The sequence below is a fragment of the Aquila chrysaetos genome, chromosome 17 (assembly GCF_900496995.4).
Source record: "Aquila chrysaetos chrysaetos chromosome 17, bAquChr1.4, whole genome shotgun sequence".
Classification (NCBI taxonomy): domain Eukaryota; kingdom Metazoa; phylum Chordata; class Aves; order Accipitriformes; family Accipitridae; genus Aquila; species Aquila chrysaetos.
Genome location: NC_044020.1, coordinates 4,352,170 through 4,366,242, shown reverse-complemented (window position 1 = coordinate 4,366,242; position 14,073 = coordinate 4,352,170). Strand labels below are relative to the sequence as shown.

At 42.5% G+C, this 14,073-nt stretch overlaps 1 protein-coding gene across 4 annotated transcripts in view; it reads right to left on the bottom strand.

Annotated features, from left to right (window-relative positions):
- LARGE1 (LARGE xylosyl- and glucuronyltransferase 1) overlaps positions 1-14,073 on the bottom strand; it is a 300,218-nt gene that overhangs the window by 11,120 nt on the left and 275,025 nt on the right. For all 4 annotated transcript variants that reach the window (XR_003927115.1, XR_003927116.1, XM_030040447.2 and 1 more), the window contains 2 exons: positions 9,191-9,337; positions 3,865-4,060 (listed from right to left, as the gene is read on the bottom strand). Coding sequence is in view for 2 of the 4 variants with exons in the window: in XM_030040447.2 (XP_029896307.1) it covers positions 3,865-4,060; positions 9,191-9,337 (343 nt within the window). In the remaining 2 variants the exon portion in view is untranslated. The remainder of the gene's footprint in view (positions 1-3,864; positions 4,061-9,190; positions 9,338-14,073) is intronic.

Sequence of the window (14,073 nt, the reverse complement as noted above, 5' to 3'; positions counted from 1 at the left end):
ATCTGGCTTGGGATGCTGGAATAAGCTAATTTACAAAGGCAGACACTGCAACACATACGTTGCTTTGCCTGTGTACTAAGATACAGTGACAAAACTGTCCAGAACTATTTATAAACCTGAAATAAGGGGAGACTATGATATCTTTTATAGGCAATGTGTGAAAATGGACCTCCTAAATCCATAGGCTTTGAGAAGGTTTTGCGTAAATTAAGTTCTCCTTCACAAAGTATGAGATACTGGCTAATTCCCCCGCTCCTCTAAAACTACTTCAATAATTCTCTTTATTTATGTCTGACCAAGTTCTTTGACAATTTTTGTTGTTAAAAAATGATGGTTCATTTAAGTCTCAATTATTCCTGTTAGATTTGTTCCATTTTTATAATTAAATACATGATCATTAGAGCAAAGCTAGACAAAGACTGCTTCTTAGACAAGGATGTCTAAGAAGTAGGATGTGCAAGAACCAGATAACTGCTCCTGCAAGGAACTGGGCAGAAAAGAGATGTGAACCGCCCTAACTACCCAGACACTACCTCTTTTTTCATAAGAAATTTCAAAAAATATGACTTGTATGGGATGCAAATGACAAAGAAACTTCAAAGACTCCACAGGCAAATTTCCTATTGTCCTCACAGTTTCTGTTTACAACTGTTGCTGTATTGACTCATTAACCACCTCTGCAGAAGACAGTGGGCAGGGAAGGAACAGCCCCAGAGCATGCTGGCTTTATAAGAAATAGTGCACAACTTCCCCTGCTTTGCAAAGTCCAGTTACTAGATTTAGGAGTCTGTGCAAAGACACAGAGTATCTGCAGCACAGAGGGAGAGTATTCCAAAAACATTTTGTTAGGGAAAGTGATTTATGGGAGAGAAGACACTTGTGCCAATAAACATCAGTGTTTCACCTATAAATCCTTCCTCACTTAACAAAATATGATCAGCCTGGAAAAGACTGAAAATTGCTGGGTTACGATGCTACCAGAAACCAAGTGTTTGAGCAACACAGCCCCAAATGAAACCCAAACGAATGGAAAAAAATGAGCGGAACGCAATGTGGATCCATTTCCCAGCTCAGGCAGTGGTATTGGTCAGCTCAAAGTGTAGCTACGGCTGCAGCGCTGTCCCAGAGACACCTATGAAACAGCAATATGTGTTGGACAGCTAGGTGCAGATGCAGCTGTATGGCTGCTCCTTTCTCATTATGGGAATGCCTGTTCTCTGCCAGACAGTGCTAAAGTGGTAAATCTTTGTGCCAGATTACAATGCTGTCATATATGGGAATGGGCCCCTCTGAGCTTCTATTTAGGGTGACAAATGTACAGCAAGAGCAAAATAAACTGATGCTCACAGGCCGAACTCATTTAGCTGGAAGAGACTTAGAACTAATGGGGAACCAAATGCGAAAACAAAGGCTGGCATGATGGAGTAAGGAGAGCTGATAAACTACAAAATATGTCTCTACGGGACCTTAAAACTAAAGGCTGAAGCTGCAGAGGAAGATACATCCCCCTCATACAATCTTTCTTTTGTTCTCTGTTTGCATCTCAAGTCTGTAATCCTGCAGGTCAGGGACCATCTATGCTCTGCAGTGTAAACTGTTCAGCACAGCAGTGCTCCCATCCCTCCGAAAGGCCTTCAAGGCACATAAAGCCTTCCAAAACCTTACTAGTCTGCTGCTAATAAGCCCCTTTGAAAGATGCTGGGCTGGGGTTCTGGAAAAAGGATTGCTCACAGTCTAGTTCCGCAGTCACTGGAAGAGCAGGGAAAGGTTTCCTAATGGCCCATCTCTACTATAAGGAAACGTCTGTTGAGAAAGCAATGCACTTGCAGGAACGTCTGTACCCACCTCACAGGTTATAAATTCTTTAGACGGAGACCGTCATTATCTATGTATTTGTACAGCATCCAGCTCAGTGGATATCTGCATACCCCCAGAATAATAATGACTATTATCTCCAAGCTGTGTGCTGCTCTGAAGGACGGTAGTGGCACAGGCCCTTGGTAAGGAGTCTGCAAGCGTTCTCTTGACAGACTCTGCAGTTGTGAGGATCAGGGAAATAATTCAGTTGAGAAGCTGCTCTGCCTTCTGGTAACGAAGCCAGCCAAGCAGCTGGCAGCAACCTGATCTGTGGACACCTCGAAGGAGAGGAATGCCATAGGGAGAGGAGGCTGTGTGATCCCACGTCCCCCTCCAGGCTGATTTTGTGGGAGAACAGGCCAATACCCATGTCACTACAGACGAAATTGAAACTTCTTTTCAATGTGAGAATGTTTTTAAGGCTGGAAGAGTGAGAAAAACAATTCCCTAGAGTTAGTTCCTACCCAATGGCCATTTAAAATATCTGCACTATGATCAACTTTGAAAAATGGTCCAATTTCCCATGTGTCAATCTGTATGCTGGGCAAACATCTCTAACAGAACAGTTAGATCGTGAGTGCTAGATGAGAGCTGCCAGCGGGAACATAAGCCTTGTTACCCAGATTAACAAATAATAAATCATTACCCTGGCACTCTCCACAACTGATGGTTAATTGATTAGTGTTTGGAAAGTGCACTGGAAAATTAAAGTGCTATAGCAAAGCAACGTATTATTATTAATGATAATACAAGGGACAATTTTTTTTCTAGTCTGTAATAATTTTTTCTCAACATAAGCAGGTACAAATTTGTTGGGAATGCCCTTCTGCAAACAGAGGGCAAGTGCTGCCAGCCCAAGGTGACCGTGTGGTTTTGTAAGCAGAAGTAGAAAATATCCCTCCCACATACGTGCTTGTACACAAATACACTGTAGCCCGCATCCCAGAGACACAATCTCCCAGTAACTTGTTGCATGCCTTGTGCTGCTCTGCTTCACATAAACTGGTAAGAGTTGAGCAGAGAAGGATCAGCTATGTTCCAGATACACAGCAGAAGCTAGCATAGGAAGATACAGATGACCAAAAAGCATGGGTTTTGGTTAGCATGAAATGCTACTAGTTCAAAAACTGGGACCGAAACCAAAGTAAAAAAACCCAAACCCAAACTAAAAAGAAATGCCATGACCCAGACCCTGCTGATTAGCACAGTGGTTTGCTCCACATCCAAGAACAGCAGGGAGATGCAAACCCTGCCATTTCAGTGAGCAGCAGCACTGGGCTCCCACAGAGCCATAGTCACTGCCAGCCTCTAAGATCTAGGTCGGTGGCAGGGACCTTGGCAGCTCTAAGAGTTCTTCTAGTGCCAGTCTGGGACTCTCGAGCTTTCTCTGCATCCTTATTCTTATATATTCTGCCCAGCAGCTCCATCCCAAGTCACAGATCCAAGAGGCAGGTAGCCCAAGGATCAAGTACCTGGATCCTCTCAAGTCTGCTCCACAGCCAGAGACTTTGCAAATGTAAAGTCCTTGGCTTTGCAGAGATGTGTTGTAAATCCAGGCCAGAAATTGAAGATGCTCGCCTTGGATTCAATTCAAGATTGCTTTTGGAATTCTAAATTAGCATTTGGGACATGCCAACCTCTGTTTAACGGAAGAACTTCCAGCTAGGTCTACAGAACCCCTAGTAGGTGATGAGACTGGCAACAAGGGCTGCAATGCTCGGGCACACTGTTGGGCAAGAGGTGGGCACTGCGGGGCTTGTGCCACGGCGAAACAACGACGTTCTCAGGACTGACAAAGAAACTAACTCAGGCTCAGTTCTCCTTTAAATGGTAGACAAGGACTAAACTGCATGTTCCCAACTCAAGAAGCACTCATTAAGGAGCTCAGTAAGGCCAGATGAGCACTTTGGTGATGCAAAGCCTGAGGCCTTCCTACAGACCACAGATTTCATTTTCGCAACCCTGCTGCTCAGCCCTGGGTAAGATACGCCGGCGTCGCCTCCTCACCTGTGCATCCAGTTCCATGATGTGAGCTACTTTGTTCCAGCCAAATCCAACAAACCGCCTGTCATACTCCGGGCAGTCCTTCCTCACAACAACGTATGGCTCAAAGTCTGCTTCCCACTCAACGCGGTAGGGGGTGGTGGCTGTTCGCCACTTGGCAAAGTTCGTTGGCGCATGCCCTTTCGTCCAGACGTGATACCTGAAACAGACATAAATGGCATGGGGGGTGGGGGGGGCAATTAGATAGAACGCATCTTGGTGAGGCAACAAAATGTTACTTGTTAGATGAAATGCTCAAAAATAAGGACATTAGCTTACAGTTCACATCATCATTTTCAGGACATATTGGAGGCAATTTCTAGGACTATTTCCAGCATGCTTCCCAGAGCCTCTCTGTGCTCAATGCTTAAACACATCTCGTTGGTGAAGGATAGTGTGAAAACACTACCTAATGCTAATGTGAGAAACAATTACGAAGTACACAGACAGTTCATCTGCACTACAAAGTGCTGTGCCTCGTTCCTAGCAACCAAGCGGCTGTATCAGTGCTCTAAAATCAGTGTGAAATTCTGTAGCTCAGATAAGGTCCCTAAAATTAGCTACTTCTACACCACAGTGACATTCACGATCTGTTTTATATGCAATTTTATAATTTGTATGAGAGACAGCTGCAGCTCTGGATAGATGTTCCGTTTTATTAATTACTGTTATTACTATAGCAGGAGCCAAAGTGCATAATTAAATTAGTAAGTAAAATATTACATAAAGGCTTTCTGCTGTACTTTCTACATTGTGGGGAGTACCCATGTGATCCTCAGGCAAGTAATCAATTTGATTTACAGAAAAAGATCCTTTTATACTTCGCTAATCTTGTTTAGGTCACAGCAGGTCTCCTCCAAGCACAGCTTGAATCCACCCCATTAGTGCCGGGGTCAATGACTCTCTCGCCCACTTATTCTTCTTACACCTTTCCAAAAATCAATGAGACAGGCTCTTTCTGCAGACTCATAGATTAAATAATGAAACAAAGGCATAGCAGGCCATCTGTATTACAGCACTCTGAGATGCGTAACAGAAGGGGCAAAACAAACATCCTGCCAGTTTGTAATGTAAGGTACATTGAATTCACAGGGATGACTCGTGCTAAAAGTGAAGGGATTTGAACATTAAACATTTGCAGAATTAGGATCTGAGGTAATGTTTCAACCCCAGAAATTCTCATAACATTGCGAGCCGTTGCTAATAACAGGGATGTAAAATCACAACCTAGGAGTTTTAACTTGGACTGTATATTTGTATGGCTTGTAACAGGAAAAACAGAGACGTTCAGCTTTGCTGACTCTCCTTGTTCAGGGGCAGTGTGGGAGGACAGAATTATTAGGATAGCACTGGGGACCCAAGTAACGCATGGTCCTTTGAAGGCTGCATTTCTAAACTGTAAATAGGTTGCATCACTTTCAGATATCTGGCTTGGGGACCTGGAAAAACAAAGCCCTTCTGTATTAAAAAAACTGACGGTGAATTAATTCTCTAGAGATTATTAGAAACCAGTGCTGGATTCACAAAGATGCTTACAATCCTTAATGCCCTTTGGAATCATCTCCAAAAAGCCTATCCCTTTTCTTGGTCTCTTTTGGAAGTGAGTGGATAACCTGCCCAGTCACTAATGGGCAGCTATCTATGCTGGGAAAAAAATACAATCACAATGTGGGGTATAAAATGATATGGGATTGTGGAGGATGCTGTATCTTCTAAAATCCTACCTCCGGCATTTTGAAATTAATTATGATAATAATAATAATGACTACTAAACACTTACAAAGTGATTTGTATCTTCAAAGCTCCATACAAACTTTGGTTAATTGAGAGATTCCTGCAGAGAAGCAGTCAAATGCTGCTTTTGTTCTAGTAACATTCTCCCACTGGCTTAAACAGAGGGGGTACAGGACACTAACCATAAAAACTATCAATTTCTTTCCACCCTTTTTGGGGATATCGGTGTAAGCAGTTAAAGCAGCTCAAGTATAACCTCTGTGAGTCGAGACAACTGATCAGCAGGAAAAAAATAATAATTGGGAAGAGAGAATGAAGGGAAAATATGGAGGTGAGATCAGAGAGACAATACAAAGCAGAAAGGAAGGAATAGACCTGATTGTACCAAACAAAATAATACCAGAGATGATCTACTTGCCTCTTCAGAGTGACTGACGTGAGCGGAGGGAAAGAGGAAGACAAAAGGATGGCTAAGGTCAGGATAAAGAGGAAAATGAATACAGGATGCTCAAATGAGGTGTGCACACACTAATTATAAAGGAATAATTAGACTGGAAACAAGAATTGTGAGAGTTCAGGATTACATACATATCTGTACATACAATATATATGGGTCTACATATATACACACACACATATAATCTGCTGGAGCTAGGTCTTGGCCAATGACTCATCACCGCATTAAATGTGCTGCAAAGTAAGATATGCACACACCATTACATGGATTTCCATACAGAGGAAGCTACCATAAAGGAGTGAGTAACTTACGACCGACTTTACTCTTGGTGACGCAGTTGTGGGAAGTGGTTTACTGTCTCTATTGGTCTTCCATCTCACAGGACAAATGAATAAATCTAATTTTCCTGCTCAGGCCCCTCTCACTCAAAGATTTAAATACACATTTAATTTTAAGGCCACACTTAATCTCACTGACTCCCAGGAGAACTTTGTGAAAATTGTGAACAACATATTTTTCACTACACTGGCAATTTTGACAAATCCAAACCAAATCATTCGATCTCCATAAAATTATGATGAGTTTCTTTCCCACGGTTCATAGAAAACAACTGGAAAACAGCCCCCTCCCCCCTGCTTTGGATCAAATGTCTCATTTCCATTATTGATTGCTTTTATTTAAAATAAAATCTCAAAACTATAGTAAACTCAGATAAATAAAATCATTATTCTTCTCAGAGTGTTCTTCCTCCCTGCCTTGCTCAAAGCTTCCCATTTCAGTGAGAAAGATGATTCGGTGAAAGAAAAACTTTCCCAGTTCTGCTCTCAGATGCTGAAACATTTTGCTGGCTTGTGGATGCAATCAGTTAATTAGTTAATCAGTTGTTGCTGGTTATGTTTTCTCAATACGATGTGTCTTCTACCAGCTGCGGTCTCCCTGGTGCCTGAAAGCTGTGTCGGCAGTACATTTGTGGTTCAGCAGCTATTACCCAGGCACCGAGCGGGCGCATCCTCGTGAGGCACGGCCAGCCAGCCTGCAAACAAAGCCAGCAAGCTGGCACAGAGCAACCCGCTGCCGCGGAGGGTTTCCACACAGCGCACCTTGCCAGCCGCAGATGCTCACGTCTTCCCTTTTTCTTCTGGTGGTGACTGGGGGATGTAATTGAGAGCCGTTTTGTACTTCTTAGCTGCCCAGAGGTAGAAAAGGTCACCATTTGGAAAAGAGGTGACAAAAGCAATTTCAGCGAGGGAAAGATTGTAATCTACCATGTGGTGTGAGGGACTGGGATGCTGCAGGCACTCTCAGCAATCACTGTCACAGCAGTCCTCCCCAGCTCACTCCCACCCGCTCAGCCTCGAATTGCAGTGTTATTAAAGCACCTTGAAGGTGGAGGTGGAAATTCTCAGCCCAGATCACAGCTGCTTTGTGGCTGTTGATAGATTTGAGCAATGAAATGAGCCAAAGCAAACTGGGGAAGCATTTGTAAAATGTGTCCTACACATTAATATGTACATCAGCTACAGACCGCGTGTCCTTCAATTCTCATTTAACCTTGCTCTGGCAAAACTCCCACTGATGTTAAAGACTTTTTTTGCCTGAGTGAGACTTGAGAAAGGATCTGCAAAGCCGGCTGTGTACGTAATATGCCAACATGCTCTATAGCTTGAAGATGAAATCTGTAGGGGAAGGCCACTGCTGTGCAAGCTGAAAATTTGATTGTTGGTGGAATGTAACATCTGAAAATCCTGAGGGTGTTATTTTCCACTGGAAGGATTTTTTCATTCAACTATGGGAGAAACAATTATTTTCTATCAACAAATCTCTTGTTAATTTGTACGTCTTTGACTGTTACAGAATGATGGGAGAGTGAAGGCACTTGCTCTATCAGTATCCTTAAGTAATTTTCCAGAGAGAGGCATACCTCTCTCAGTTGCCTCAAGTTTCTATTTCAAGGCAGTCACTGGTAGAGGTAGCATCAGAATTATGTTTTCCAGGCTCACACAGGCTGTCTGCTATGACGTGTGCATGCGGCCACTTGAGGGAAGGGTGGCTGCTGCAACGAGAGAGGTGTGTAAGACGGGGAATGGAAGAAGTGTGAGGAAAGCTCTAAAGTAAGGGAAGGATGGGAGAGGTGATAAAGAGCTCCACCGGCCATGGATAATACCTAGCTTTTTCAGTTTTCATCTCTAGATCTCAAAATACTGTAAAAAGGAGAGGTGAACATTGTTACCTGCATTTCAGAGATGGAGAACAGAGATGTAAGAAAGCGAACTGATTCGCGTAGCACCTCCCAGCAGGGCAGTAGTGGAGCTGAGAAGAGAACGCAGGTCTCCTAGGCCCCCTCTCTGTGCAACATCATAAGGCCATATTGTACTCTTCCCATCACTGCGATGCTTTACAATTGTCTGCTAATCAGACCTTACCACACACGCCCAAGAGACAGTTAACCCCTGGTAGTTGCATTTTAAAACCGAAGAGTCTGGCAGATAATAGAAGTGACTTGTTCACAGCCACAGAAGGAGTCTGCTTCTGAGAGGAGCTCCAAATTTAGGTGTTCTTCGCTTCTCAACTTCTACTCAGAGTACACTTTTACCTCTGCATTGAGAAACTCAAGCTGTTTAAGCAGCTGTTTCACACTTCAAAAGAGCACAGGACAAGCCTGCATTTGTTTTTCCAGTAAGTCAGTAAGGAAGCGAACCAACGAGCAGAGAGAAATTATTTTTGGTCACATGAGGCACACAGCTATCCGGATAGAATTTGGCAGCCAAAAAGCAAATTACACGCACATGAGTGTAATGGTCGCGCTTGATTTTGTAGCGCAATAAAAAAATGATGAAAATAAAACAAATTCAATTTAACAACTGAAGTCCTTCAGTAGAGGACTATAATGCTACATAAAATGCTGAGCTTACAGATGGAATATATCCACATATGATCCTGTTCACTGCCTCTCTGTGAAAAGGGAAAAAAAAATTCCAATAGGTTTCTTAATGGAGCTAGCTAGCTGACAGTGAGAGAGAAAATTCAAATATTCACAAGAACATCAAGAAGATCTTTAGAGATAATGACCACAGGTTCAGCAAAAATACATTCAATTACCTGAATGTGAAGAGGGTTCCCATGTCCAACATAGATAGCAGCTCTGCTTTTGACTTGGGGAAGGAAAGGCGGTAGCGTAGGGTCTCAAAAGCAGGTACGATCAGAGCTTTCTTGGTGTTAGCCAGGTCCAGCTGGATGACGGACTTCCTGGCAGAGAGACAACAAATAAAAGCAGGAAAATTTTAAACTGAGCAAATCACTTGGCTTTTCAAAATAAAGTGCAGACAATGGCAGTTTGATACTGTAAATGTAACTATGACCCACATTTTTTCCCAGGGGTGCTTCATATTTTCTTCTACTTTTGATCTGCTGCTCTAAGAGCAGGGACACCACCACAGATCAAAAAGAACTTGTGTGTTTGACTGCTCAATGTTGCCTTGCATGTCCAGGGGTGCACAGAGCTGAACTAGCACCCTGAGCACGGCCAACTGACCACCCCTTTAAGAGAAACATAGTTGAATGTTACTACATATATGGGAAAGAACTGCCCAGTCAACGGCAGTTCTAAAAAAAAATGGGTTTTATCCAGGACTTAGTGGGACTTTACAAGATAAGGAGCTGGAAAGTTTGGTTGCGTTTCAGCCTAGCTATTCTCTGTGCTATGCTGTGCCATCATACTTGCTTTTTACCTCTGCTTTAGAGCTCCGTATGTCCTGCAAGGTGAGTGTTACCTTAATATCACTATAGACCAGATATTTGCTCTCAAGAACACTGTTGCTGTGATGGTCGGTCTTTATTCAAGGCAAGGCACAGATCTACTGCATCAGGACATGGTGCAAATCAGCAAAACTGTACATTAGCAGTATTTTTTTGAGTATTGTTAATCACGCGCATGGTAGTGCCCAGAGATCAGAGCTCATTTGTGCTTGGCTCTGTACATAGGGCAAAGAGGCTGTTTCCTGCAGAGAAGAGCTGTGCACTGGATGCCCTGAGATACCTTGCTTTTTCCATTTTTTGCTGCAAGTTGTTCAGTGCAGAGACTGTTTTGGTGTGTGCGTGTGTGTGCACATACTGTATTTTGCACAGTAGGACCCTTCTCCAGGCAGGGGCCTTAGGACGACTGCCCCAGGAGAGCAACAGCTTAGCAACTTTGCGCCCTGCCTGCCAGAGGTATTCAGTCTATTCTTTTCTAACAAACGAAGACCCAAAGAAAAAGAAGTTACTTTTTCATCCTCAAACTGAATCTTACTATGCTTGTCATTAGAAATAACTCTGTCTCGATTTTCCTTTCATTACCTTTGTATTTCATAGGAGAAGTATGCCTCTCTCTCCCTGTCAAAGGCAGTTCCCTTTAACAGGATTCACTGTCCTGACTTTTATGTTACTGCAACAAGCAATCAAGGACAATGTTGACAAGCAGCAAACTCTCTACAGCCTTATAAGATGAAGGAATTGGGATCACTGTCATAATAACAGAAGGACCAAACAAACCACTTTTCTAGGCCCAGAATACCTAGAATTCATTTATATTGCCAACAGAGAAATAGAAGAAGAGCGGGGCTATTTAATAAAATCTGAATTTTAGAGAATTCACACCACCCTATAGGCCTGTTCTATAAAAAGAAATCTGTTCTCAGCGCCTTACTGCAAAGTTTGCATTGTTTAAAGAACCCCTGCCACATTTCAGTGAACTTTTCACAACTGAAAGAGTTTAACAGCATCTTAAAACTTTTTTGTACTTTCTTCACTAGCTTCTCCCTCACCATTGCTAATGGCTGAGATATCTGCATGTAAATAGACGACTCCTTCACAATCAGCCTCATGACCTTCCAGAACCGTTGAGCAGTGCCAGGATCCAGTCTTTAAGATGCTCTTAAAGCTTCTTGGCCTTCACACCTTCTCTGAAAGCAGGGGACACTAACATAGTTTCTCTTCCAACATCTCAGGCTTTCTGGACTCTGTGCAATCTATCAGCCTTGAGCGTTAGAGCTTTGGGGACTCAGTTCTAGGAAGGAGCAGGTAACATTTGCAGTGATGCTCACCCTTTGGGCTCTGCAAAGGAACAGCAGCTTCCATTTATGGCTGTCACTATCTCTGTTTGATGAAGAGCTCAGAAGTCCCAGGGAAAAATCAAGGCCTTGCTGTGCTTGGCACTGTCAAAGAGTAGGAGACAATCCTGCCCACCGAAGTTCACAGTCTGAAGCTGAACATAGCCGAACTAGGTATAGGTATTAAGCAAGAGTAACAGCAGAGACTGTCAGACAGAGCAAGTTGTGTTGAAATTAGTGTTGAACATGCTTCATTTTGTAAGATATGGGATACAAGCACAAAAATGATGTGGATATCAATAATCCTTTCTGCACACTCCCTACTCTTGTCATCTGCAAATTTAATATAGGTGTCATTGGCAAAACTGTTGGAAAGAACAGATGACAGTACCTTCATGAAGAAAACCAAAAGGCAGAGAGAACAAACTGATACAAGAGGCTGAAATCCCTTGCACCGTCAAAGGTCAACATAAAAAGTCAGGTAAGTGGAAAGAAGCAGAGGTCTGAAAACAAGATGCTTGCAGTGGATACAGTCAAACACAGAGAACTGGTGGAGGTACTTCAAGAGTGAAACAGAATAGCGGGATAATCTCTGTAGAAATATTTTCAAGAGATAAGTGAGCATCTGAGGTGCATGTTGGTAAGGTCAAAGTGGAGGCGTTCACCAAAACCGAGCTGAGACATGCTCACTCAAGAAGTCCAGCAGCGCTGACCTCTGAGAATAGCCTGACTAGATGACATAAAGGACTAATGTAAGGGGAAGAAGGAACCAGTGCTGACATCCAGGTGTTTAACCTGAGCGACAAAGGACAACAGAGGCCATGTAAATTGTGCTAATGGCAGGGAGGATTTGGTAGAGAAAAAAACGCCTGCCTTTTTCTTCTGATAACTTGGCTGGCAGTCTGCTCGTCAGACAACCAGCTGAAAATCTAACCTCTTCCAATTGGAAGCAAATCTACTTTTCCTTTTCTGTGGGGTGACTTTTCTTCCTGTTTCGAGCAGAGGTGCCATTTGCTGGTTGACTGGTTCTGTGATACTTGGAATAGGAAAATTTTCACTGTTGGTGTTGCAATGTAGGGATTGCATTTGGTTATTTTGCAAACTAGCACTGGGTAAACTGTTGAATTCCTGCACTACCCTTATGAGGCCTGTTTTTTGGATTCAGTAATAGCGATTCAGTGTCCATTTTCCTTTATCTGTCCTTTTCCCCCAAATCCCAAAACAAGGATATATGATTTTATGAAGAGCTTTCTCTTTGCTATTGCTGTCCGGAAGACCGTTTCCCAGGCTTCTTTGTGTTCAGACCTGAAGTATGTCTTTCTGACACAGTGCAGGTTGGGTTAAATTTCTAAATCTAGTAATCAACCTTATTTTTCAAAAAGCATGGAAGAAATGAAGATCCTCCTCATAGGTTGAATGAACTCCAGCACGTTGATATTGATCTTTTAATCCCCATAGTTCTTTCCAAAAATTAACACAGAATTCTCATCCTCATGGGGACAGATAGCAATATCATTCCCATTTCTGGAGGATAGAGAAGCTCAGGCACAGAAAGGTTAGCAATCTAATCCTAAAGCACTGAATTCGGGGAAAAAAAAAAAGGAGTCCATTAATTCAAATTAGCTTCCACCATCAGGACTTGGTAAGTAGTTAGTGTGAGATCAACAAATACAGCAGTCACAGAGTTTGCGGTAGAGAACTGGAGGGTTGTCAGTCCACTGTGAAATTCATTAGAACGTTCTTCCTCTCTGCAAAAGCAATGAATGCATAGCCTAAAAAAGCATCCAACAAATAAATAACAATAGGCACAACGTGAAGTGTGTCTCTTGCTGAGATGCTGAAGAACAACCAGAAATACTTCACAACTCAAGTTGCAGGGGACAGGTATAAAACCTGTGGATAGAAATCAGATGCCAGGTCCCAATTCATGCTAAATATGTCACTGGAAGCAAAGAGCACATTTTACACGAATGTGTCTGGTAAGAACTTTAAAGCTAGCTGTGACAACTGTAGATAAGCAGCCTGTCTAGTTATTTTATGTTAGAAGAACCTTTAGGATGACCCCCACACCTTACTTGTAGCAACCAGAAAGAGCCTTTACCTCTGGGGCAATGACAAGATGACCTCAGTAACTAATGAGGGAAGGTGACAAAAGACTTCTTCGACTCAGCAAAGACCATGAAAGTGAGTTTCGTAAACAGGAAATCTTTAAATGATACATTTCTTTCCTTCTGTACTTCACAGAAGAGTAAGGTAGGACAAAAAGGGTGTTTGATGGAGATTAAAAGCATTGAAGTGGTCTTACTTAGCAGCTGTGAAAAAGCTCAATTAGCACAAATCTAAGTGCTAGCAATAGATACCTAGAGGGACAGGTAACCATCAGCTCCATCAGCTTCTCCTTCAAAACTGGCTGTAACCTTTCACATACAACACCTTCAAAATATGTTGAAAATGTTTTTCAAAATTCCTTTCTTTCTGAGAATATATTGTCTGTAGAGAGACAATATACAGTATATGTAAATCAGCAAACTTGCAATGAGAGGGACTTGTCTGGCTCATCCTCTACAAAGAGATGCCTGAAACACCACTCTATTTCTATTTGCTTATGGTTGTTCTATCTGAGGAAATAAAGATGAAAATGTTTGTACGTCTCTCTAACAAACAATTGCTGACATTCAGATAGATAGCACTAATCAGCTACTTGCAGAGGCGGTGGGAACAGTCAATGCAGAAAGATACAGAGTATCCGTATTTAAAATAATCTCACTGCACCTCCCTGCTATTTTGCTCAGAAAAATCATTATTGAAAAAGCAACAAAAGCCTCTAGTCCACATGCAAAAAAATCCAATCCCTTTTTAAAGAGCTAGTAGTAGCAGATTAGGAATTTCGATATT